The sequence below is a fragment of the Ambystoma mexicanum genome, chromosome 6p, assembly GCF_040938575.1.
Source record: "Ambystoma mexicanum isolate Mex_15411 chromosome 6p, UKY_AmexF1_1, whole genome shotgun sequence".
In the NCBI taxonomy this organism is placed as follows: Eukaryota; Metazoa; Chordata; class Amphibia; order Caudata; family Ambystomatidae; genus Ambystoma; species Ambystoma mexicanum.
The window spans coordinates 812,956,049-812,983,948 of NC_090935.1; the positions used below are offsets into that span (position 1 = coordinate 812,956,049).

Below are 27,900 nucleotides of genomic sequence, written 5' to 3' on the forward strand. Positions count from 1 at the left end.
AAATCGATTGGAAAACATTGGCAAAAACGGGTACCATTAACAAATGTAATTTTATGTATTTATTTATTTTCATTTGTAAAGTGCCTAAGTCCACGGGCATCAGGGCACTGTTGCAAACCAGTTACACAAGAAGTCAGCTTTGTGATGTCTTATTATTTGTATTTGTATTTTATTGTATTTATATAGCACTAGCACATGAAATTTGAACCCAGCAATCACTGCTGCTATAGAGATTGATGGGCATCTGAATGTGTTTGCATGAAAGGACCCCTACATCACACTCTCCTCACACTCACAGTGCGCCTGTGGTCAGAGCCAGCTCATAAAAATGCCGGTGCTTCCACTCCCTTTGAATGACAATAAACTGCCAAGTAGTGAAATAATAAACAGAATTCTAATGGGAAGGCACAAGCAGTATTGAAGATATACTAGGGCTAAACCAGTTTAGAGGTACATGGAAGGTGCAAATGATTCAGCCAATGGAAAAACAAGGTGATATGTACAAATGTTACATTCAGATCCTGTAGGTTGCACAGATTAAAATGTGGAGCACACAGGTGTGCCAATACAAAAGACAATATATCAATGATCTGGTCAGGAAGGCCCCATACAAGGAGATGATATAAAGACTGACTACCAGCTTTGTGCACTGAGATCAACAAAGATTGTTTCCACGAATATGGTATTCTATTTTCTATTTTATTATCATTCCAAAGTATGAATAAAGCCCCTGCACCCGGAGCATGGGGTTAGCTTTTAAGATATTATTAGCTGGTCCATCTGGTCCAGGGGCACCAGAGCACTTAAAGTGCAAAATAAAAGTGCCACATCATCAACCGTGTAAGGACTAAGGTTAAACACTTTTAATAGTGCAATAAAAGGAGTTTCAATCTTCTCATGGTATATATTACTTATGTTGCACACGACCTTCCTCCCTCTATCACATTTGATTGAGACCCTTCCAAGGTGTAAGCTCTTTAATTAATAAAGCGCCAGATCTTTTGAGTATCGTTTACAGCCAACGTTCTAAGCATTAGTTGCCATTCTACCATTTAAATTGAGCCACTGTAATTCTTTAGCCAATTCTTATGCCTAGTTTTGCAATGTTTCATAGCCGACAGAGTCAACTCAGGGTTTATGCAACCTTCTTTCCATATTTGATGTATCGATCTTCTAGGACCACCTTTATCTCACCATCAAAGAATGTCCCATTACCCTGCACTTTTTCCCTCAAGATAGTCCAAAAACCATTGGCAAGGTGTATTATCCAACCCAATAGTTTATCTGGCAAATTTGTCATTAAGGAAGGCGACAAATGCCTCTTGAGGTACAAATATATTAGCATATATACATATATTACGTTAGGCCCAGCACATGCGTTTCCCCTGTTTATTTATTTCGGTAACACCCCTGATGCCTATGGCCTCACAATCTGTATTTATACTCAGATTTAACAGAAGGGTGGCACGATCACTAAAGTAATTTTCATGAACTACCAATTGCTTGCATCCTTTAAGGAAATAGTCCAATGTTGCCACTTTTGCCCACATGCACTATGTAGGATTGACAGGAGTGTGTGTCACCCCGGATCCTCCCATTGATCATCATCAGACCGTAGCTGGACATAAAATGAAGCCACTGAGACCCTCCTTATTTCCATGCTTACAGATTAAGTGTGCCATAGCAATCAGGTCTGGGACCATGGAATTTAACCGCATAGTGTTGTATGGTTCTCCGCAGTGAGCATTCAGATCGTCACCGATAAGTCTAATGAGCACACTTGCACCAAGCTGATAGGCCACAGTTATATCCTCAAGTGTATTCATGATGTCCCTAGTTCTCGATTCACCTTGAATGTCATGAATGTTAATTGTTAACAAGGGCAACGTTTTATTAATGTAATATAACAGCCAAACCTTTGGAGTTAGATGGTGAAGTGTGAACAACATACATTTGTTAAGTATGACTTACCCCAATTAGCATGCCACCAAAGGGGTGGCCCAATTTTCCTTTGATGGCAACACTAGCCAATTCAGTAAAACCGTCCAAATGGACCAAGTCAATTAAGCAGCTTTCTTGTGTTACGAATATATCTGAATCAAAAACGAACCTTCTATAGGCTTCTGATCCAATGAGGTGTTTACATCACCTAGAATTCCAAGACAGGATGCAGAAGTCTTTTTTTGTAAACATTAGGGTTTGCATTGACATTGGAGAACATGTGGTAACCAGGCCCATTCACCATGGACTTCAGATGTATCTTACGGTTCACTAGTTAAGTTCTCATATCTAACCATTCTAAACTCTAACAAGCAGGTTATTTTAATAAAGGGATTGTCCATTGGAATTCCTGCTCTTGTAGACTTATCAACAGTTAAGTAATTTCCCATTTTTAAAAAAGATGTAACAAAAAATATATAAAAGGAACTATTTGTCATGATCTGCAGTGGACACTGGTTGCCTTAACTGTATTTTGCAATCTACAGTCCTCCTTGGCCCATAACAGGCCCAATCAGGTTCCACAAGATCCGAACCTTTTTCTGTGTTTGGGGATCAATCTGCAACCTTTTCCACTATGGATTCAGATATTATCAACACAGTGCGTGATTCCTCTTACAGATTGACTGAATTATCGGGTCCCTCTCTGTTCCCATCGTCAATTATCAGGGATTGTTTCACAACCCATGTGTCAAAATCACTGTCCGCTTTTTCTTTAATGTTCTTATTTTCTTTCTTTTATTTCCTCTTAGAAAGTTCCTTTAAAGAAAGGTGGCCATTCCCTGACTTAACAAGTTCAACGTTGTGCTTGTCTTGCATGAACATAAACCTTACCTTTTTGTTTACCACCTTTGTTTTTGGCAAGTATCTGCTGGCCATTTGCCCTTGTATTCGTTCTGCAGCGCTGCAGAGATGTTTTGTCAGCTGAAGTGTGTATAGCCAAGATCTCAATTGATTCCCATCGCAGGGACGCTGCTGTAAGCACATTTTGTACAGCTATGGACGCTTCGACGACTTCTTGTAAATAATCAGTATTAACGACACTGTCAATTTCACCTTGTGGGGCATTTACATTACAATCTCCCTTAACATTTACAAGCTCCCTGCAACATTTTGAGCTTCACGTTTGTCCGGTCAAATAGCAAGCCTTCAGCACCACAGCCCATCCATCATGCCAGTGATGTCAATCACACATACATCCTTTTTATTAATGGGTGTATCAGTGGGTTGGAAAATGTTCCCCATCGGTTGACATGCATTCCAGGCTCTGCTGGAACAGGATTCTGTGGATTGGACCCTTAAGATAGCTGCATTGCTCCTCAACTCCTTTGTGATTTTGGGCTGGGTGCAGACAGAATGCTAACACCCTGTACTGGAACTGGCCCCAGTTCCCACTGGACATCAGGTGCCCCCCCTAGCCTGAGCACCCCTTTTACCGCCTCTTCAGAAAGCACAGTTTGCTGAATTAAAATGTTCTCTGGTCACCATCCCCACTTGCACTTTCATCAGCATCATCTTCCCCACTTATTCTGGACTGATGGCACGCCAAACGGAACTGTTAACAAGAAATAGCTGTTGAGCCGGGGCCTGGGGGGATGTTTCTTCGCATGTGAGCTATTTTCACATCTGGTAACCGTATTTCCAAATGCAGTGACATGGATTGAATGCATGGTGAGTTTACCATCTCAAGATGCATGGCGTTCAAGGCGTTATCATACAGTGTCCCTAAGTTTAGTGCATTTAGTAGCATTAATTATTGTTTGTTATAAATATGGGACAATTACCACTCATTACATGAGTCCCTTAGTGCCAAAACTGCGTTGTCACTGCTGTCCTTGTCAATTTTTCCCACATGCATTTTGACAGAGACAAGCCAGAGGGAAATTGTGAATGTGTGTCAGGATTTGTTCTGGTGCAGTTAGGGCTAGTGAAGAAAGGGAGTACCTGTTGCCCTCTTCAAGGATGGAAGGAAAATATTAGAAGAGATGGAAGATCAAGTTCAAGAATAGCTTAGGATGATTGCTTTGCAATCTATTTAAAATTTGGCATGACACTAAGGGCTCATCAGAGCGGGCACAATGGAGCACACGGATGAAGGGGACGGTGGGGTAAGTGGCATGCGCGGACTCAGGGAGAAAATATTACAGATCTTGACAGGTTTGCCACAAGAAACCTAAAACCTTCTTGCAAATATTCACAATCGGTTATTACAGGGCGTAAGTGTGCAATCGCAACAAGCCTTTGGCTAGTGATATTTGACTGTAGGCGAGTAAGAAATGGTGTGCTCGGTGTATCTATAGCACTGAGGCGGCGAGTGACTTTTTATGGTTAGCTAGTGGCTTGCAACTTGTATTTTGTATTACATACTACTGCACTTTTTTGTAGTTCTAGGAGTTACTTGGAAATAAGAAAATCCAGATCATGAAATGGTATTACTGAAAGGGGGCTGGCCTGCGTATAGCGCGTCTATGGGGGGGGTATTTAAGGGGCAGGGAAGGTTCGAGAGCAGGCGACCGTTGAGGGCGAGTCTTTGTCCGGGTTGCCTGCTTCGAGCCTTCCTTGCCTGAGGCCTGGGTTGGTTGGGTGGCGAAGTAGGAAGGTGGGTGCGAGGTGGTTTAGGGGGAAGGGAGTGCGGGTGAGTTTTTAAAAAAAATAATAATAATAGAGACGGTGTAGGTTCCAGGAACCTGCTTACCTGTTGGGCGGTTAGGGGACTCGCCGTAGATAAGGCGGTCCCGGGCGCGTTGTGTTGTGGGGAGGTGGTTCTGGCATCCGTCGGTTTCGTTGCAGGCAGGTAGCTGCGGGGGGCTCCTTAGTAGGAGGTTCGGCACGAGGGCCCCTGGGCTCGCCCTTCTGGCGAGCGCGAGCTCGTTCGGCAGGCGAGGCGCTCTGCGGCCGCCGGGATACGCGTGCCTTGGGGCGGGCGCCTGTGGGGGCTTGCAGGGCCGGGGGGGCTCCTTGGGAGGGAGTCGCGCACCTTTGGCTGGGGTCAGGCCTGTGCCGCTCTCCAGCCCCAGCGTCGAAGGTCGAGCCGCGCGGGTTCTGCGGGTGGCCTCTTCACGGTGCGGGAGGGGCTAAGGGGAGGAGGTAGTGGCTCAGTGAGCGGCTGCTCCTCTCTGCGGCTTTTGCGTCCAGAAGTGCCGGGGGGGGTTTGGGAGCTGAGGTCGGCGGTTTGGGAGAGGGGGTGGTGGGAAATATTTTTTTTTTAAAAAAATAATTCGGACAAGAGAATACGGGCAATCTTTACTGAGCAGAGCTAGGCAGGCGGCCGGGTTGATCGGCTGTTTTGGGGGATATCAGTTTGCCCGGGCATAGGCAGGTTTTTTACCCCGGTGTAGGTAGGGCTGTGGTCACTTGTGTGGGGCCTCCTTTGGCTCGGTGGGGTGCAGCAGCAGGAGTTTCAGGCGCTGGGGGGCCGGCCTGAGTTATTGCCTTAGCTTAGGTCCGGGCAGCGTTTAGTGTAGGGGGCAAGGGCCGGTCAGCACTGCGTGCGCAGGGTGGGGTAGGGTAAATAAAACAAAATTTAAAAAAACACAATTTCTCAGGGTTGGGGCGGCAGAAGCTGGGGTAGTTGCTGGGGCTGGGCAAGTTGTTTGTTTTGGCCTGGCATAGTGGGCAGCGGTCTCCAGCCGGTCGCAGGTCGGGTGGGGAAAGTAGGAGGATGGTGGGCCGAAAGTCTGACAAGGAGGGCATTATTGATGCCAAGGCCCTGAGGGAGGCTTTTGCGATTATTAGCAGGGCGTCCAAGGCGCAGCTCGAGGGGGCGGTGTCAGAGGTTACAGGGGGTAAGGAGGGGGAAGGAAGTAGACCGCAGAGGCGGGCTGCGGCAGATGGAGTGCTGGCAGCGGTAGTGGTGTGTAGCCCAACGGTGGGGAAAAGGGGAGTGGAGGAGTAGGGGGCCAGGAGGTCCAGGAGGGAGACCCCCAGGAGAGCAGAAGGAGCGGTTAAGGGGGGCGGTAATGGAGGTAGGTTTGTAGAAGTGGGGGATGCAGGAGGAGTTCGGGAGGTGATGATTAGGCGTGGGGGGACAGGGCAGGCAGGGGATGTGAGAGAGGGGGTGGAGGTCCAAGGGGGACACGGGGTGTGGAGAGGTAGGGGAGGTAAGTATTTACAGAAGAGCGCGAAAGTGAGAAGGAGGGAGCAGTCACCGGAGAGCAGTGAGGAGAGGGAGAGGTGCGGAACGACCTCCCTGTTTAGGAGGGCTTCGGGTGGAGAGTTTGGGGTGGCCCCCACAGCGCGGCAGGAGCAGCCAAGAGAGGGTTTCAGAGCGGCCCCTCTAGAGGATGGGGGAGCACAGCCTAGAGGGCGCAGCACGGCCCCTAGCGAGGAGGACCAACGGGTGGAGATGAGGACCCCTCGCCCAGGAAGAGAAGACCAGGCAGGGGTTTCTACGGCCCCGCCTAGAAGGACGAGAGGGAGCGGTGGGGCGGACGCCCTGAGTTCACCCGAGAAGGAGCTACCCGGAACGAGCAGGTGCCCGCAACAGCCCTGGTATGGCTTTGGGGATGAAGATGGAATGGAGGAGTATGAGGGGCATTGGGGTGATGAGGGTTACGGGGTGGCTAGGTGGGGGGAGGGGTGTTGAAGGGTTACCGTGGTCTGGAAATGTTGAAGGGTGTAGGGGTCTGCAGTTGGGCAGCCGGGGGAACATGTGGTTAGATGAGTCTGCTGATATGTTTTCTTCCCGCAGCAGGAGCCCATTGAGGAGGGACATGAGGAGCGTTGGCGTGGAGGCAAGGTTGCAGTCGGGCAACGGCAGGGCTGAGCGAGGTGAGCAGGGCAGGGAGTGGCAGCTGCATGGCAGAGGGGTGAAGCAAGGTCAGGGGCGAGTGGGGAGGGGGAAGGGGCGCAAGGGGCGAGGAGAGAATGTGGCGCGCCGGCTGCAGGTTTTTCAGGTGGGGGAAAAAAGTGTTGTCAGTGGAGGTTCAGACTGATTGGGTGATGGAGCAGGAGGTGACAGAGGGGCGTGCAACAAAAGATAAGGAAGAAGACGGTAAAGGAAAGGATAAGAAGCTGCCATATATGGGCATCACTAAACCATTGGGAGCACATTTGATGGCTTCAACGAAGGATAAGATTTGGGCCGGAGAGTTTGTGGATGTTTTTAAGTTGTTACACAGGGAGGTTAGAGCCAAGGAGGGTTCGAAGGAAGAGGAGAGGGAGCTGGCGTTGCATCCGAAAGTCCCGGTGACAATAGAGAATTGGACATCAGCGTTTATCATATATGCCAGCGTTTACTGCGAGAAATTTCCAGAGAGGTGTGTAGCACTGTTGAAATATATGGATGTTATACGGAAGGCTTTCACGAGTTTTGGGGGTTTTGTGTGGGTGAGGTACGATGAGGAATTTAGGGCGAGATTGGAGGAGGATAGCCAGACGGTTTGGGGGGAGATAGATATGGACCTCTGGCTGCAATGGATGGCGCCGACAAGGTCTGCGCCGATGGTGCACACTGCAAGTGGCTTACCCTTGCCTTACCGGCCCTTTCTTGGTCGCCTCGCTCCTAAAGGGGTGGGGGGAGGAGACAGGGGTCAGCAGTGTGTTGGGGTTTCAACAGGGATGGATGCACGCGGACGGCGTGTAGGTTCAGGCACGAGTGCATCAGATGTGCAGGGCGGCACCAGGTTACACAGTGCTTCCAGCAAGGAGACCGTGGGCGGGGGCGGGGAGCGGGACGAGGGATTATGGAGAAAGGCTTCTACTCCGGTTAAAGTAGAGGTTCTAGAAAGGTGGCTCAGTTTTTATCCGGACAGGGAGGGGGCGGAGATTCTGGGGGAGGGTTTCAGGAATGGTTTCAGGTTAGGGTACCAAGGTCCGAGGGTGCGCAGATGGGTGGAAAATCTGAAATCAGCCAAAGAAAGAGGGGAGGTGGTTAAGGAGAAGTTGCGCAAGGAAGTGGCAGCCGGGCGGGTGGTTGGGCCGTTTGTGGATTTACCGGGCGATCTGGTGATATCCCCGTTGGGGGTGGTGCCCAAGAAGGTGCCGGGGGAATTTAGACTGATACATCATCTATCATGGCCGGAGGTATTGTCAGTAAATGATTGCATTGCCCCGGAAGATTGTGGGGTGTCCTACGCGAGTGTGGACCAGGCAGTGGAGTTGATAAGGAAGGCGGGTCGCAGGGCATTCCTGGCCAAGTGTGATATCAAGGCCGCGTTTAGGTTGCTGCCGGTGCACCCGGAGGATTTTTGGGGTTGCTGAGATGCAATTTGAGGATCGCATTTATGTGGACAAGGCGCTACCGATGGGTTGTGCGACTTCTTGGGCTCTGTTTGAACGTTTTAGTTGATTCCTGCAGTGGGTTTTTTCTGTTCAGTTCAGGTGCAGAAGGCGTCCTACACTATCTGGATGATTTTTTTGTTTATCGGAGGGGCGGATGATGATTCTGAGTGCAGGAACATGCTTGAGACCTTTCAGGCATTGATGCAGGAGCTGGGGGTGGCTTTGGCAGAGGATAAAACAGAAGGGCCGGCGCTGGTTTTGACATTTTTGGGGATTGAACTGGATTCCAGGACAATGACATCACGCTTGCAGCACGACAAGGTGATTCGTTTGGTGGGTTTGTTGGAGAAAGTGATGGGGGCTCCAAAGGTGAGTTTGCTCGAGATGCAGCAGTTGGTAGGGCATTTGAATTTCGCATGTAAGTTGGTGGCACCGGGGCGTACATTTTGTAGGAACATGTCAAGGGCCATGACGGGAGCCAACTGCCCACATCATCGGGTGAGGATTTCAGGGTGGGTGCGGGAGGATTGCAGGTTATGGCTGCGCTTCTTGGAAAAGTTTAATGGGGTGTCCATGTGGCTACAAGGGGATACAGTGGTCTGGGAGGTCCAGATATTTTTGGATGCAGCAGGTGCGGGGGGTTTCGGAGTCTTCTGGTGGGGAAAATGGTGTGCAGAGAGGTGGCCATAGAGGTGGTTGGAGGAGGGGAGGAGTATCACTTTTCTGGAATTTTTTCCATTGTTGGTGGCATTGGATTTGTGGGGCAGGGAGTTGTCAAATAAGAAGGTGAATTTCAATGGGGACAATGAGAACGTAGTCAATGTCGTCAACAGGCAGTCAGCAAAGGACCAGTGGGTGGTGAGGTTGTTGAGGGAATTTGTGTTGCGATGCCTTGAATGGAATGTGCTGTTCAGTGCTAAGCACGCGCCGGGTAAAGATAAGGGCATCGCTGATGCATTATCTCGTTTTCAATGGCAGAGATTCCGTGGATTGGCACCTGGAGCAGACCGGATCGGGCAGCAGATCACAGAGGACCTGTGGAAGCTAGAAAACTGAGAGCTCTGTCGCTAGTGGAGGGCTCTTTGGCACCGTCGTCTAGGGCAACGTACAGGAGGGCATGGGGGGAATTTCTCAAATTGGGGGCCCGTAGCTGGAAGGGTTGGGAGGATGCAGAGGAGCGCAGGAGGGATGATGTGGTTCATTTTCATTTGTGGTGTATGGATTACGGATGGTCGAAGGCCACCATAGTGGGAAAATTGGCGGGAATAGCCTTTTACGGCAAGTGGTTTTGGGGGTTTTCACCCAATGGTGGAGAGCTGGCGAGCAGGATGTTAGAGGGTTGGGCGAGGAAAAAAGGTGGGGTGAAGGACAACAGGAGGCCAATATCAGCAGCCCTGTTGGTCAGATTATGTAGGCCCCTGGAGGTAGTGTGCTGGTCGGGTTGGGAGGGGGTTATGTTTCAGACTTGCTTTACATGGTTGTTTTTTGGGGCATTCAGGGTGTCAGAGCTCGTGGGAGCGAAAGCGGTTGCGGGTGGTTTACAGTGGGAGAATGTCAATTTTTCGGATTTGGGGGTGATTATTTGGATTGGGAGGTCGAAAACTGACCAGACGGGGAAGGGCTGCTGGGTGTCGCTGGGGTGGGGAAGTAATGTGGTGTGCTCGGTCAGGGCAGGCTTGGCGTGGAAGGAGTTGTCAGGAGGAAGGTCAGGGTTGGTTTTCAGACACGCTGAGGGGTTAGGGGTGTCGGCAGCGCAGGTACTGGGGGTTCTGAGGAAAGCTTTAGATGTGGTGGGGGAAAAGCCTGAGGATTTTGGGACACATTCATCTAGGATGGGTGCAGCGTCTGAGGGTAACCGTTTGGGGCTGTCGGAGGATAAGGTTGAGTTTGGGTAGGTGGCGGTCTAGGAAGTATAAGGGTTATATCAGGGAGCTGGGCAAAGAGTCCGGTTGAGAAGGGGCATTGGGGGTCAGGGTGTGGGGGGGTCTCTTGGTGGGGTGTGGAGGTGTGTTAGTGACACTGTCAGAGTCGGCGAGGAGGCCAGGGCAGATTCGGCAGATCTGGATTGTTGGGCACTCGATTGTGAAGTGGGCGGGTAAAGAGGCAGAGAAGATGGTTTTCGGCATGCAATTGGGCTGCAGCTATGAAATGGCGATTGTGAGGTGGTCGGGGCTTGGGGGCTTGCGTTGGCATCAGCTGCTGCCCATGTTAGCTGGGATGAAGGAGCGTTTTGGGGCCCCGGACGGGTTAATAATACATGCTGGGGAGAATGATTTGGTGCGGGATATGGGAGTAGCTTTGTTGAAGAAGATGAAAAGGGATCTGGCATGGCTTAAGGAAATTTTGCACTCAGGTAAGTTTGGTATGGACTAAGTTGTTACCGAGGAGAGTGTGGAGGGGCGCAGTTAGAGAAGGTGCGGTAGAGCGCACAAGGAAAAAGATAAACAGGGAGATGGTAAGGTTTTGTGGTCTGGTAGCGGTACGAGTGCTTGAGCACAAGGAGATTTTATATGAGAACTTTGAGGTTTTTAGGGAAGATGGAGTGCATTTGTCACTGTACGGTAATAGCTACTAACTGCTGGATTTAAGGTTGTTGGTGGAGGATATGGTGAAGAGCTGGAAGTGTTGAACACCTCGGTGCAGGGCAGAAAAGAACACCTCAGGGGAGGGTTTTTTCTGGTGGCGGGGGCATGGCCCCTTTGGATGAGGGGGGAGGCAAGCAATGGGGGGGGAATAAGGATGGGGGTAGTGCTGTTTGCATGAATGGCTACCCCGGGGATGCAGAGAGGGGAGCAGTTCTGGAAGATGGAGGGGCATGGCCCCGGGGAGAAGGTGGCAAAAAGCGGGGACGAAGGCTGGAGAAGATGGTTAGGGGATAGAGAGGACCTGGAGATAGGTAGGGAGGAAATTGGGGCTATTCATTCAATGGTTGGGGCTTTAAGAGTTAATTATTTATTTATTGTTTGGTGGAATGTTAAAATGATTAATTTAGTCTGTAAGGCCAAGGGCTAGGTTAGCGTTTATTTGTGAGCTTTGGCCTGTCACATTAAAGCGACTTTTTCCACTTTAAAGCGAGTCTGGGTTTTTTGTGCAGTAAGCCCAAAGAGGGAGCCCGGGGGGAACGCGCAGCATTTCCCCCTCGGGGTGGTTTTGGGCGCTGCACAGGCCAGCGAGCTGGCCTGCGTATAGTGCGTCTCTGGGGGGTATTTAAGGGGCAGGAAAGGTTTGAGAGCAGGCGACCATTGAGGGCGAGTTTTGTCACCGTCCCCCCCCATTTTCTTTTTGGTGAGGTCCATTGGGGTGAGTTAGGGGGAGGTTGATTTGTGTGTGGGAAGTCGGGTTTAATTTTTCCCCTGGTTTTGGTTTTTTAGGTCTTTAATGTGGGTGAGGTACAAGGTAAAGGGGGGTTGTTGGTAGCCTTGGTGGGACAGGTCGGGGCGTTAGTTTGGAATGTAAGAGGTTTTGTTGCTGATGTGACAGGTCGGCCTGGCTGCGGGTCAGAGGTAGTAGGAGATTGGTGCTGAGGGGAGTCCTTGGGGTGCAGGAAATAGTTGGGGGGCATGGCCCCTTTGGATGAGGGGGGAGGCAAGCAATGGGGGGGAATAGCTCAGGTAAGGATGGGGGTAGTGCTGTTTGCACTAACGGGCTACCCCGGGGATGCAGAGAGGGGAGCAGGTCTGGAAGATGGAGGGGCATGGCCCCGGGGAGAGGGTGGCAAAAAGCGGGGACGAAGGCTGGAGAAGATGGTTAGGGGATGGAGAGGACCTGGAAATAGGTAGGGAGGAAATTGGGGCTATTCATTCAATGGTTGGGGCTGTAAGAGTTAATTATTTATTTATTGTTTGGTGGAATGTTAAAATGATTAATTTAGTCTGTAACGCCAGGGGCCAGGTTAGCGTTTATTTGTGAGCTTTGGCCTGTCACATTAAAGCGACCTTTTCCACTTTAAAGCGAGTCTGGGTTTTTTGTGCAGTAAGCCCAAATGAGTGATTGTAAGAAGAAAGCATTAGCGTGCATCAAATGATCACAAACATGATGTGCTTTTTTGATGCAAACCTCCCACATCTTGATAGATCGGCTTGACCTTTCAGTACGCCACTGAATTCATTGGCAAGAAATGAGGGGGAAATAATGTAATTGAGTTGACACTCTGATTTATTAATAAAACCTCTCATTAAACCATAATACTTTTCCAGTTCTGCTCCCATGCATATTTGAAAGCTTTACAGTCAAAAAGGGAGTGAAACTAAAAATAGTTTCAGGTACCCTACAATCTTTGAAATGGGAGAGAAAACCAAAGGAATAGTGATGAGATGCCTTTTGAAGACACTTCATTAAAAGACCAATTCATTGCTTCAAAGCAAAGAAGTGGAACTTCTTTCAATTGCACAATCAGTGGGTTCACCACGTCTGCGCGATTCACTCTTTCATTAGTAGAACATCTAAAATAATGATTAGGATTGGGTGCTGCTCAAAATCCATCAATAAACTTGACCATACTCATTTTCCTCTACTAAAATAATTCAGGTCCATACATCAGTATGATCAACATTGTCTGGCTACAGCTTCTTACTTCAATGAATGGCAGGCGCACAAGTTCAAAGGCCAAACACACACAAGATAATCCACCCAACTCACTGTTGACTTACCTAATGTCCATCACCAGTGAAGTATTGATTTGCCAACCTTCTGCTGAGTGTTGAAAGATGGAAGATCCGCCTTTACGGAGAATTTTATCGGAACTATTGACCATCAGCCGGCTGAACGTCAGTTCCCCATCTCTGAAATGGAAGCCAAAACGGACATTGTTAAATGTATTGTGTACTGCTAAATAGACACGTTTTTGAGAGCTCTTGAAACCCGCCCAAAATGTCTCTGTGACAAGAGATAATGTGCAAACAGTGGTACTATGATTATTTTCTGGGAAACAAATCTCAGTCATTTACCTTCAGAACTTTTAGTAATACTTTTGAGGACATTATGAGGAATGACTGTACCATCGATGTGGAAAGGACAGGGGGGGGCTTCAGCTAGACATAAATGTTTTGCTAGGATTTTTGATTGGCACAAGGTGTGGGAGATCTGACCAGAGTAACGAAGACTGGGCTGTGCATGCCCTAGTGCACTCAGGCTGTATCTGTCTTGGCACAGGGTTCCAGGCCCGTCTAAAAATATATATATATATATGGCTCACCAAAGCCCACCCAAAGGAGCGGTAGAGATCAAGTTACAGAAGAAGGGTGGGTTCATCTGCTGCTCTGTGAATGGTCTGCACCAGTGGGATTTCATTCACACTGACAGTACATCCTCTGATTCACTGCTGTCAGTGTTAGCACATGAACACCAAACACCATTTGTGAGAGAGCCAGGGTCCCTCTTGTGTGTGGCCCGCACAGAGGGTGCATGCTAACCAATATTTGCCCTTCTAAATGGCAATCTGGGGGTGCAACGGTGGGAGGGGGACTAGTCATTAAACAAGTCAGGCATTCACCAAGTGGGCCAGCGCCATCAAAGATGCAAGGACTGGTCACTTCACTGTTTAGGGCTGACTCCCTACCTGTGATCGCCACCCTCCTCCCCTCTCAACCCAGGGCTGACTCAGACACAAGACAATCAAAAAAACACCTCTGCATCACTCAAGAACATGCAGAGACTTTCTGCAGCACCTTCCTCCTAAGGTCACTAGTTGGCCACAACTGCAGGGAACATGTTAATTACTGTGTTAGGTATTCAGCACACCTGTGGATAACATGTTCAAGCCCAGGGAGGGCCAAATCAGTGTTTCTCTCTGGGTAAGGTGCATTGCCACCAGTACTGTAAAGCATGGCAAGAATCACTACATAAAAACAATCTATTAACAGTTCTGTTTACTATGGCTGGGACACACTGAGTTTGTACAATAATTCTGAACAAAGTGTTGGTTAGCAAATGGTTTAGAAGTGTCAGGGTTTCGTAACATAAAGACATTAAATGTGCCAACGCCCACATTTCTATGGGTGCTCTTCGCTGCTTTGATCAGTGCCATGGTGGTTATACGCTTGACATTCTGATTGAAGCATATAAGCACAAAATGGATCTCTGGTGACCTATATCAGTCCTATGGACAGGGACTCCGGTCCAGATGATCCGATTGGAATTGGTCCTGATGTCATGTGCCACCATTGCCTTTTTAATAATATTCTCACTGAATACAGCAAGGCAGTTTGTTGGATTTTTGATATGCCTCCATGCTTGTACTAGGTTTCTGCCCTGACAGGCTGGTGTTGTGGCTCCTTTAGGACCAAACATTAGACATATATTTTCTTACAACCATCGTGTATTCTCTGAGGTTTCTATATCAAAACTGTTCTGTTAGAGATTACTGCAATTGCCTAGGGATTGGAGCATAGGCAATGGAAAGCAAACCAGATAGCGTCTCTGAGCGACTCGAATTACTCAGTAGTAAACGCAAAGGCTAGAGTAATGGACTGGAGTAGTAGTAGAGATTTTACATTCACGCGTAGGGATCATTCCAAAATGGTTCTTTTGCTATACGCTCATCCCTGATGTAGACCGCTTGGGAAATATTGCATTATGCACGTGGATTCAGGCATGTGTAGATGAGACCCTGCTAGAACTTGTTTCACTTGTAGTTTCAATCAACTGAACTGATGCCTTGAGATGAAACACCTACTCAGCACCTGATGTTTTCATTGTTTACATGGGTGTGTACGCAGAGGGCTTTAAACTGCATTAACATGTTAGCGGTAATAGATTGATCGTACATGCAGTGACCATGTATTTGAGGAAAGACAGAAGAGAATGTATTATTCATGCAAAACATGTCCATATTACAACAATTTAGCACTTTGAAACCCCAAAGCAAGGTTTTTAAACCAAGAGCTGATATCCATGTTTTTTCAATACAGCAAAGAAAAACGACATTTCTTCAAATCTAACGTGGAATGAATAAATACACATGATTTTCTTGCACCTCTTGCCTGATTTCTTATATTCTTCACGTGAATGGCCATGCCTGATCTAACTGCACATTTGCTGTTAGATCAGGCATGGGATCAGGATTCACATACTTTCACTCCTATGTGGAACCCATGGATTCCGACCCAGCCCTGAGACCCCCAGGAATGCAACATGTACCCCTGTTCTTCGGGCCCTCATAGTCATACAAACAACGTCAGATATTCCAATAAATGTCAATGGCCACCGTTGAGCAAATGAAGCATATTAACTGCCAAACATACTGGGACTCGCCTCCTGGGCCGAAATGGCCAAACCAGCATACAGTGTAGGACAGTTGTTTTGGGCTTAAGTGGGACGGTTTGGTAAATTCACTGTGCAGCCAGAGCTTTATCAGGAACTAGAAGAAGTACCCATTCTCAGAATGGGTTTTGAAGACAGATATGATAACACTCATCCTGTAGTTCGCTGTTCCGATTCCCTTATCGATTAATGCGCTTTGCATCCTGAAGTAAACTGCACTGAGAATGGGAGCATGTGGCTGGCTGACATACCGCGGATCAGACTTTGAGGGGAGACAATAGTTGGTGTATTGCTGCATACAGGGACCTTATGTGCTCTCTCCCCACCTGTCGCTTCACCATGGCGTAGTGCAGTTCATTACAGTGCATTGTGGTTCAACTATCTTGGAAACCCTGCATCCTAGGGCCTGGACCTCGAGTTTTGACCCTTATGTCAGTACCAGGCCTTCTACGACCACATTGCTTGGGACCCCGCACGAGACAGAAGCAAGGCTATTTTCCCCGACACACTCAATGTCTTCTAAAGCTCTAAAACGAACCCTTGCTAATTTGACTTCGGTAGACGTGTGGCCGGCATTGATGGGGCAGGGGATTCATTTTACCCGCATGCACATCGTACGTTCTCTCGTATCGAGTAAGCCTGAGTTTCCAAACCTATTTTGGGAAGAGTTACCTCAATGATATGTCACCCTATTGCAATTTCCTATCACAATCCATTCACTGTACATCCTGACATAGAAGGGATGACCCAAAGGGTATGGGTGTGGAGATTCCCATATGTGTTGGTGCAGGACACAGTGGTAAGGGAGAAATTGGAAGCTAAAATAGAGGAATTGTTTAACCTTAATATAACTTCCAATATATGCCCTAATATTGTGCGGGACGCTTTTAAGGCATAAATCCTTGGGATTTTGATAGCAGAGGCGGATAATAAACGGCAGCAGAGAATGGCACTGGAAAGGTCCTTGGAAACAGAATTACAAGTAATGAGGGAAATGGAAACGCATACTAACCCGGCAATACTAAAAGCATATAGAGTAGCAAAATCGAAACTTAACTTGCTCCTGACAAAAAGGCCGGGAAAATCTTTAATGTATATGCACCAATCTTATTATGTTTAGGCCAATAAGGCAGATAGATTATTGGCGAGACAACTGCACCAGAGGATTGCCTCACAAACAGTCCAGGGGATAGATTTGCTGACGGGGGCACTGTAACTGAAACTCCCAAAATCATAAAGCAATTTCACACTTTTTACTCACAGCTGTATAGAAATGAGAACTTAGATGTACAAGCCCAGGCACTGTATTTGCAATCAGTCAATCTCCACCGGATTTCGAAGATAGATTAAGATATTCTGAAAAGTGAAATTACAGTTGAAGAGGTGCTTAACGTTATCAAATCACTCCCTTTGAATAAATCTCCAAGACCTGATGGGTTTTCGACTTCTTTTTACAGGATTTTTGGCAAGGTGTTGGCTCCAAGATTAGTGCATCTATATAACTCATTCCTTAGCACAGGTAGTATCTCCCCCTCAATGGAGGAAGCCAAGATCATACTGATTCCAAAACCGGGTGAGGACCCAAACACGAACAAATGCGGGTCGTACCGTCCCATCGCCTTAATCAATCTTGATACCAAGATTTGCTAAAAAATCTTGGCAAATAGAATGGAGGATTTACTTCTGTTAATTATACAGCCAGATCAGACTGGCTTTATTAAGAACCAACAGACGCATGACAACATACAGCGCCTATGTCATATTCTGGAAAAAGTGGCAAATAAAAGTATACCTGAGATTCTTTTATCATCGGATGCCGAAAAGGCTTTCGACTGAGTTGAATGGTCATTCCTTTTCCAGGTCATGGCTAAGATGGGGTTTGTCCCACAGTTTATGGCAAGGGTTAAAGTGAATTATAATTTTCCGGTGGCACAGTCATTAATCAATGGGGAACTTTCACCCCTTATTTCTCTTCAGCGGGGAACAAAGTAGGGATGCCCCATTTCGCGACTGCTGTATGCCATTGGATTGGAGCCATTTATAGCGACAATTTGGCATACGTTAGATAGCCATGGGATACAATTCAGGGCGGGTAGAACACAAAATCATGGCATATGCTGATGATATGATGTTAGTGACCTCAGAACCTGACAGATCATTGCCTGGAATAGAGAGAGAAATGGAATATTATGGCTCGGTCACGGGTCACGGTCAAAGGTCTGAAGGTTAATCTTGGCAAATCAGAAATATTAAACCTATCCCTGCCTCCTACTATTGTGTCCTCGCTACATACTCAGACTAAATTTGGGTGGGTTCGGGGTCAAATTAAGCTCTTGGGAATTATGATAACCCTGACATTGGAAGGCCTATACAAAGCTAATTTTCCCTCGTTTGTGAAAGCTATTACGGATCCACTGGCGTAGTGGGGTCCACTCTCAATTTCTTGGCTTGGACAGATGAATGTTATAAAAATATTGATTCTTCCAAAAATCTTATACTTCTTCCAGGCACTTCCAATCTGGATTCATCTGACATTCTTTAAAACTTTGCCTTGGGGAATTTCTGAATTTATTTGGAATCATACACCTCCTATAGTGGCATATGAGGTCTTGATTGCACCCAAATTGCACCCACCAGGAAAGGAGGGTTGGGGCTTCCCGATTTGTACAAATTTTATCAGGCAGCACAGCTTCGGGTAATTAAAGATTGGTGGGGAGTGGAGGAAGGAAAATGTTGGCTACAGTTGTAACGGGCATTGGGGGGTCCAAATTTAGGGGAAGTCTATGGCATAACAAAAAAGATAGTTCTCCCAATATTCATAGGATGGGGCGGTGAGACAGATTAGGCTCACGACTTTCCCTTCACCGTTTACTACAGTTTTCTTTAATCCTGCTTTCCCTCCGGGCGGGATTCTCTGGCCTTTTTTCACTGAAAGCAAGCCGGATGCAGGAAGGTTCGAGATTTGTTTGTAGGTGGGGAGGTTAAAACTTTTGCACGATGTAAGGTGGACTTTGGCTTAGATGATAGGGAACACTTTCAATACTACCAAGTTCGCCATTGGATACTGGCTCCACCTACTCGACAGGCGGCTATTAGAGAGCTCACTTCTTTTGAAAAGTTTGTTTCTACTAACCCAGGTGTTGAGGATCTAATATCAAATATCTATAAAATCTTGCCCGCCAGATACTCCCTTATGGCATTACACAACTAGATGGAAATATACGCTGGGGTCCCCAATTGCAGGGGCATTCCCTTCGTCAGATGTATGGAAATTCTCCACCATTGAAGAGCCTGCATGAGCTGGCCGTTGATGGTCAACTTGTCCGACCAGCGCCCTTGACTCTGTGCCCATCGATGCGCCAAGAATTCCTGAAGAGGCCTCATGAAGAGGCGACAATTGTCGATCAAGGGTATGCAGGACGACATGGTCCCCAGCAGGGACATGTACCTTCGCACTGACACTCTGGTGTCGACCTTTCATTCCGATGCCTTTTGTTGCAGTTTGTGAATCCTTTCGAAGGATGGCCTCACCAGCCCCGACTGTGTGTGGAACTCTGCCCCCAAAAAGACCAAGGTCCTTGATGGCTTTAATGAGGACTTGTCCAAGTTCACTGCGAAGCCCAAACGTTGTAGGAGGGACATGGCGGCATCTAGGCTTTCTTGTGCCCTTTCCGGAGACAATCCCCTCACTAGCCAGTCGTCCAAATAAGGGTACACATGGTGACCTTCCTTTCTTAACCAGGCTGCTATTGGAGCCAGACATTTGGTGAACGTCCTGGGGGACGATATTAGTCCGAACGGGAGGACCTTGAACTGATAGTGGGTTTGTCCGACGACGAACCGCAGAAATCTTTTGTGTTGTCGACGCATCAGGATATGGAAGTATGCGTCCTGAAGGTCTAGCAACGACAAATAATATCCGCCATTTTCCATTTGGTTTCTTGACGACAAAGTAACTCCCTGTCCTTTTTCTGCCACTGGGACCAGTTCTATAGCCCCTTTCTGTAGCATAAGCGCCACCTGCTGCAGTAGTATTCGAAGGTGGGGCTGAGCTGAGAACACCGGTGGAATGTATGGTGGCTTGTCCTTGAACTGTAGAGAGTGGCCCAGATGAATCGTGTCCAAAACCCATTGGTCTATTCTTATGCGCTCCCACTCGTCGACGTGACGAGACACTCGGCTCCCCAGGACGTCCTGAAATATGTCATTGTTGGTTCTTGGCTTGTTTATCTTTCGTCGACGAAGGGTAGGCACCCCACCGTCTGGAGGTTTGGTAATCTCTGCCTCTACGAGAAGACTGGGCCACCCGTCTGTAGCCTTGGGACGAGTAGGAGGGTCTGTTGAAATGTCGGTCTCTAGATGACCCAAACCAGGAGTTACCAGAAGCCCCTCTGAAAGGACGAAAGGAACGAAAATTCCTACCACTCTGGAGGGCTCCGAGTGACCGCGCCGTGTCAGTATCCTCTTTCATGCCCTTCAAGGCCTCATCAACTTTTTCACCGAACAGTTGTTCCCCTTCACACGGCATATCCAAGACTTTATATTGCACCTCCGGTCTGAACGTAGTGCACTTGAGCCAGGCTTGTCTTCGTAGTACTACGCCATTATTGATTTGCTTAAATCCGGACTCGGCTAGGTCGACAGCAATGTTTATAGCATGGTTGGAGGCCTCTTCTCCTTCCCATACTAGCAACATGGCGGACTTTCTATGTTCTTCGGGCAAATGTTCCAAGATAGGAGCAAGCCGGTGCCACATTTCCCTGTCATACCTAGACATAACCGCCAAGGAGTTGGCTCCTTTAACTGTAGTCGCGCCGACCGACAGCACCTTCTTGCCAAAAGCGTCTTGCCTCCTGGCTTCGTTGTCCGGCGGGGTCGTGCATTTATGTTGAGACCTAGCCTTTCTAGCCGCCACCACAGATACCACTGATTCCGGCGAAGGTTGAGACGTCAAGCACTTGGGAGTCGATTCCGGAGCCTTGAATTTCTTCTCCAAACAACCTTTTACTGCTGGTTCTGAGAAAGGATGACGCATGGTCTTCAGGCCCTCTTGTCAGACATGGTCTAAAATAGGGATGGCGAATATGGATTTCCTTCTCTTGCCCATATGATCAAAAAGAAAACAATCCCTTTTCTCTTCTTCAGGGACTAGGCCAAACTCAGCACACACCTTAATCATCATGGCATGGAACGCCCCTACGTCATCAGGTGGTGATGGCTGCGCCGGACTTCTCGGAGCTTCCATTTCCGCTTCAGAGTCCCATGTTGAGTCCCTTGAGGGGGATAGTGAGATGTCTGAACCCGACCCTTCGCGGTCTGAATCCGAGTCCGGTAGTTCTCCCTCTTCTTGTGGGCGAGAGCGATCTTCCGCAGCTTGGGAAGCGGCAGTAATCCTGGTCGTCGAGCGAGGAGCCGGGCCCGGCTCGTCGACGAGTGGAGTAGACTGTAGCAGTGCCGGGGCACTGGGCTGAGGTATCCATGTGTCCAAACGCTCTAACAGCTTCTGTAGCGTATTTAGCACCTCCAAGGACAGAACTGCCTGGGGGTTCAGTAATGACGAGGTCATAGGGATGGTAGCCCCACTCAAGAGCGTCACCGCACTGGTTGGTTACAACCCCAGATCGGTTGGGTGCGCGACCGGGCCAAGTTCCTCGTCATTCGATGAGATGGAAAAAGCCGCCTCTGGTTGCAGTAGGGCCTCAGGCGGAACGGGGTCGAAAACCTCCGGTTGCCATCCCATAGACGGAACCACCATCGACGACGATATGTTTCCTGCAGCCGCAGTCTGAACCGTGGGAGGAGCCGCCGATGACGCAGGCGTCGACGAGCAGGCCGTCGACGAAGCAAGTGGCGCAGGGCCTTCAGGTGTTCCCGCCGCTTTCGGGGCCGACTTGCTGGCCGAGGCCTCTCGACTCAAGGTAGACTTATGATGGCCTCCTGAGGAGGATTTAGATGGTTCTTTTCTCTCCTTTTTAGACGAGGAGGAAGAAGAAGACACCTTGTGTGGAGAGGGGGCCTTCGATTGTTTCTCCGAATGCTTCTCTGAGGGGTGTTTTTCAGCAGAACGCGCCTTCTTCGTCGGGGGTTCTGACTTACTTCTCGAGGCCGTGGAGCCCACCTCCGATGCCGGGTACGCACCCGCCCCGTCATTGAGCCAATCGACAAGGCGTCTTTTTCGGTCTTTGAGGGTCTTCTGGGAGAAGCCCTGACAAATTTCACATGTGTCCGCTGTGTGGTGAGGATGAAGACAGTAAATGCAGTCCATATGGCCATCCCCTTCGTATACCTTCTTAAGACCGCATGTAGCACACGGACGAAACAACGCCTTTCCAGACATTTTCTCGAGAAGAAAAAACAGTCACAGAAGTAGAAAGTACAACCTAACCAAATAGCAGATACGCGAGGTAATCCCACTACTTTGGAAGACGGTTGAAATCTGAGGGAGCCGTGGGGGCGGGGCTATATATACCTCTACGTCCTAGTGGTGCCGGCGTGCGCGGCCCAAAACGACGTAGATAGGACACAAAAGTGTCGGAATTTTTCCTATGGAAAATGTCTATATAACTTACCGAGGATTCCCAACCTGACGACGGGGAATATTCTAAGCATGTGAATCCATGAAAGATCCAATGCTGGAGAAATTCATGAAACTCTCTATAACCAATGTCATCTGTTCAGGGCCTCTGGTGAATGAGATGCCTACCACACACATGAATCTATCTCAAAATAATTATTCTTAAGGAACAATAAATGGAACATTCCAGCAGAGTTATATCCACGTCTTCTAAAGACATGAAATCTAAATAACTTTGCATTCAAGGAGCTCTGCTTTCCAAACTCCTGGGCTTCACAGATCCATAATGTACTTAGAGTGTCAACTTTTGAAATCAGTTAAGCAATAAAGTACACCATCTGCTATCTAATGAAATGCCTTACTAACAAAGGAGGCATGCCTGCAAATCCTATTAATCACAAACTGAAAGGCATGCCTGGACACACGTTTTCATAATTCAAGTAAATGGAACTCATTTAAAGTTAGCACCAGGAATGCATGAAATCATTATTTGTGACATAACTCAACAACAATATGACATAGAATCAAATGGAAGAATTTGTAGTGACTGTGGGATTCTCCTCTATCAAATGAGTCTAAACACATTTGTATGATTACTAATAATTAATAACATTATAAACATTAGCAATTCATTAAAAAAGAATATTCACAATTTCGTATTGAATATCCCTGCATTCAGGAGGACTACAGTAACTCAGAAATCTGTATTTCATTGATGTATCACATTGCTGAGATCAGAAATGGAATAAAATATGATTTTGAACTCAAACACTTCCAGAGTATGTATCCCATCCGTTTCACATGCTTACGAATAAGATCAACCTATGAAAGGGATACATTCTCTGGGAGTGTCTGTCTTTTGAGCAAGCCAATGGAGAGACATTTTCAATTAAAAAGTGTGATCTCATAATGTCATAGGTGCGAATAATGACAATTATAAAATTAGAAACACACAGGAAATTAGGATAGCTCTCTTGATTATACAGGCTGCAGAGAAGGGGAAACCCTGTTCCATAATATCTGGAGATTAAAGGTACCTTATCCATGAGGAAGCCTAAAGCAGGATTACCTGAGGGAGACCTCTTTTTCTAGAGGGTGAAAGGGACCAGAAGGGACAAGCTAACAGCAAATTCACTGGGATCACTTGGCAGTCCTACCTGACTATGTGCACTTATTCAAGAGTAAGTATAAATTTCCCTAAGTAATTAGACGTAGGCCATCTAGAACCATTTCTCTTATACGTCCCAGGAGTGGGTGGGCAGGGGAGGTAAATTCCACTAGAGGGACCTCGTTCCAAATAGAATGCTTGAGCATGTAAAGTGGGGAATGCACTTTGCTTTCACTATATTGAAAACCAAGCTAGATTTGTTTTACATGTGTAAATATAGCTTTTCTGCTTAGATAAAGCACAGTAAATCCATAGCCAACCAAATGAATCCTTCATTTTCACGGGTGTAGTCTGACACCTGATATGTGGAAGTGTTACATTTCCACATCTCCAGAATGGATTAATAATTTGTGACATCTAAAAATCATAGATATTTAAAAACACAGATTGTGGATGAAAGAGAGCTTTGCTGTGTCACTTCAATTTCCATAGCAAATGATGTCAAAGTCAATTACAGAAACTCATCGGTCATAACATCGCACAGAAGGGGGAGGACCTACCACCAGTGGCATCTGATCTGTGAAGTAAATTGGGAGGGGCATTTATTCCTTTATTACAGAATTACAAAACGGTATCCCTAAATTGAGTGGATGAAACCTACACTGTGCGTTTTGAATTGAAAGCTCAATGTCCCCAAACACATGCTTAAAGAGTTGATTCAACTCACATCAGCTTGCATTCAACCTATGCTAGAAACTCACAGCACCACATCTATACAGAGGAAAATACATTGCAAATGCGTTTTACATTAATGCAATTTTTTATGCAATCATTCTTGATACCTATACTTGCTATTAATAGTGTAGAAAATAAAATGTTTTCATTTGCTACGTGAAGAAGTTAAATATACTGGCTGATAAGCAGTGATGTAATTATGGACTTGGATGATGTTGTTTCGAAATTACATTGTCCTATTAGAACTAGAGTTAGAAATATGATTAATTGATATATTGTGTGAATGTATGTGTGCAGAGTGTATTAGTAAGATGTGCACAAGCAGCTAAATTCTTGTTTCTGTAAACTAGTTTCAAATGTATTGATATTTCATAGTGGTGACGTCCCCAGCATAATGTTAGGGGACAAACTTTCAAGCGATTGGATTTTTAAAAAAACACAATTTTGATTCCTAATACAGTTCTTTCTTGGGCTGTGATTGTATATTGGGGGTGTTTAATTGGAGATACCCACTTAAGGATGAACAGTTATAATATGCACACATTGGGCCTCATTACGAGTTTGCCGGACCGGATACAACAGTACCGGTAAGCTTGCTGGTACCGTTGTATCCGGACCGGCAAACTCTGAATTGTGCGCGCGGGTGCCTTTCATTGCGCCAGGTCTTGAAAGGCACCCGTGAGCACAGCAAGGCTGTAGCACCGGCACAGTAATGAACCGTATCAGTGCGACAGGCATTCCGATTCAGCCATATGGGGCTCAAATGGGAATGGGGATCTACCGGTTCCGGCACCCGCAAAAGGGCAATTACCGGGTCCGGCGGGGCCGTAATACCCCGGTTATTGCCCATTCGCGGGTGATGGATATTTTCAGAAGTTTGGCGGCAGCCTGCCGGTTTTACCGGCAAGGCTACGGCCAAACTTCTAATGAGGCCCATTATCTTAACAATACAGCAGGTTACTACAGATTCAAAGCACTCATGTCAATTCCTTACACGTCTGCTTTTCTGTACCCCTATACTATGATATGAAGTGGAACCCTCAGCGTAACCGTTGTATATTAGGGTGCCTATCCTGCCCTATATTTTTGACGGCCACATGCAGCTTATGTGTAGATGCATGCAACCTACCTTTTTAAAGTTCTTGTGCAAGTGTAGTAGTAGCATTAGATGGACGCCCAATAGGTGTATTCCAAAAAAAGATCACAAACTGTAACAGAAGCAGCATAAACCAATCATAATTTAATTTTGTTGTACCTACATATTGCAAATCGGAAAAAGGGAGCAAGTGAGTGAAAAACAACAAAAACCGTGTCTAACTGTGCGGAGGACAACATCAAAGGCTGTCCAAACACTTTTGGTAAAGATTTTTCTCCACTATTCTTCTAGAATCTAGAGCTAAAATAACCCATCAAACAACAACAGAGGTTTTGCCGAGTAAAGCCAATGGGCCCAATTCAGAGGACCAGGCAAAAATGGAAGCCACCATATTCTGTAATAAGAAAGAATGTGGCTGCCTGAAATCCAAGCCTCCACGTCTGCATGTCCCTACCTTACGACTCTGCTTACTGTCAGCACTGCAGTGAGGCTCTATGTGAGATTTTTGCATTTTAAAGGTCGAACACAGGCATGTTTTGTGTGGCCCTTAAAATGCCAAAATATCCAATTCCGGCTCTCCCCACCAGCCCCTCTGGCCTCCGAAACTGATTGGCTCGCCCACCACCACCCTCTCCCGGCTGGCTTTCTATTAATTCAGGGGGTTTAACCACCCCAAATGCCCCTTACCTAACTCCACACCCCCAACCCTGTCCAATACCCACTCACTCCCAAACCAAACACATACACACACACGCACACGCACACGAACAAAACATTACCTCACGGGTTGCTCCTTTCCTCTCTTGCCCGCGCTGTCAGCCCCGGCGCGCACTCATGTGTGGCAGTGGCTTGACAGTTTGAATTAGAAATACCACTTTGTACGGTCACAAAAACTAGTTAAAATACGGCACACCTGAGGTGTTGTTAACAATTACTGCAAAAGAAAGTCTTTTGCAAAGGATGGCATTTCCTGCAAGGCTGTGCCACTTTTCTGTTTCACTGAAAGAGTCACTGATCATCTAAATGCTCAGCAAATAGTTGGGTAAGTCAAAAAAGTGGCAGAACTTGAGTGTAGTGCTTGCAGTAATGCTGGTGTATTCACTGCCCCCACAACACTAGTCTTCATTGGCTCCTTTGTGGTACAACGGTAAATAGCACAGAATGACTAATACTATCCTTGTACCATACATGTGACTCATGCGCACGGTTGGCAGAATTATTGAGATCAGGACATGCGTTTGTATCATGAGCACATGCATTTTCCAATATTTGAGCGAAGCACAACCAAGTCCAGAATGTGTCTTCTTGTAATCACAACCACACGTTGCTAACTATGCAAAGTTGCCAAAGTGTAAAGGTCTGGAATCATTGCCTGCAATACAAAGGGGGTCTGGGAGTCTCTCTACCAGCACGAAAGGCCCAGCACCACACGGGCTGATACATCTTTGTCTATTATTCATCATTGAGCTGTCCGTATAAAAAGTGTAACGTCTTCCCATGGTCTTATATTCCACAGCCATCTATGCATATGTATTATGAAACCACTTCAGTATTATTTTATTACTTTAAATTCCAAGGGACATTTCGAAAACACATCCAAGTATTTACTCTATTATACAATGTCCACGATGCTCACAATATGCAAAAGACTCAACTGTAGTTAGGTTGATGGGAAAAACCATCTCTTACCGTTCATGGCTCAAATAATTCAAATGCTCCCAATCCCTAATGACTAGATGAGACTATAGCAACTCTATCCATATGGGCCTCAATAAACACTCTATTTGCCAGATACAACTCCTCCACAATAAGGCAGCAAGACTGATATCCTCCCTCCAATAGGGGATTCCATCACACCAATTATACATTAATAGAAATTATTCATTTTAAGACTCTCTGAACTGAGACTGTCTAACAAAGGCCCCGACTACCGCCCATCTCACATCAAGAGACATATCCCTTTGCGGAGCGTGAAATTCATCTCTCTGAATCTTCTCAGCACACAAACGTTCCGAACAAATCAACATGATAGCCATTCCTGTGCTGCTAAAGTCTCCAAACATTAAATCTCCTGCCTGAACTCAGAAATTAAGCATCCTTCAAAAGGTTACACAACAAATGCAGAACATCTCTGCTATCCTTGGCATAATAGATTCACCTCATTCATCCACCACCACTCGGCAGAGAACCAACAGAGAGAAAATAGAATGGTGATTTGGAACCTCAGAATAGTGGAAGGCCAGCGAACCTGCACTTTGCAGGACAAAATAAAAGCCATCCCATCCACAAATAAATAAAGCGACACAACATGAGTGGGTGGCAAAGTCTTGCTCTCCTGTTTCCCTTTCTTTTACTTCTCTTGTTATGCTCCAGCCCTTCTTTATGGTGCATCTTTGCAGTTGCTTGTACCTTTTATTGCCTTGTCCTAAGTACTGCACGTGTGTTGTTTTTTCTTCCCATCCTAGAATTTCATGTCAATTTGTAACTTGTCTCGATGATTCAAAGTGATTGCACCAGAACGTTGGCATATTATAAAACTGGGCAGTAAATAAATAAACTGGTGACATGTTGCTTAATCATGGCTCAAGTGGGGGTTAATCAATGTGTACCTACAGTAAAGGGCGATAAGTGCCATCTATCTGCCAGAAATGCCATATATATTATCTCAGTGAACAAGGAATATATTATCTAGAGCTTTTTTTGTGTGTATTATATAGTTGAGTAAAGTCAACCATTAATAAATTACATACAGCATTAGAACATAAACATCAAAAGGACGTTAAAACATCAAGACATTTGAAGAATAAATATTCCATAAAAAAGTAAAATAAGCATTTCAAGTAGATAAAACATTTCATGACCAAATAAAACACTCTAACCAATTCATAGAAGGGTATCACATTTTAA

General features: G+C 46.7%; 1 protein-coding gene across 3 annotated transcripts in view; it reads right to left on the reverse strand.

The window, feature by feature from the left end:
* ST8SIA4 (ST8 alpha-N-acetyl-neuraminide alpha-2,8-sialyltransferase 4) overlaps nucleotides 1-27,900 on the reverse strand; it is a 715,738-nt gene that overhangs the window by 505,750 nt on the left and 182,088 nt on the right. For all 3 annotated transcript variants that reach the window (XM_069625456.1, XM_069625457.1, XM_069625458.1), the window contains exon 2: nucleotides 12,870-13,001. In XM_069625456.1, the coding sequence (XP_069481557.1) occupies nucleotides 12,870-13,001 (132 nt within the window). The remainder of the gene's footprint in view (nucleotides 1-12,869; nucleotides 13,002-27,900) is intronic.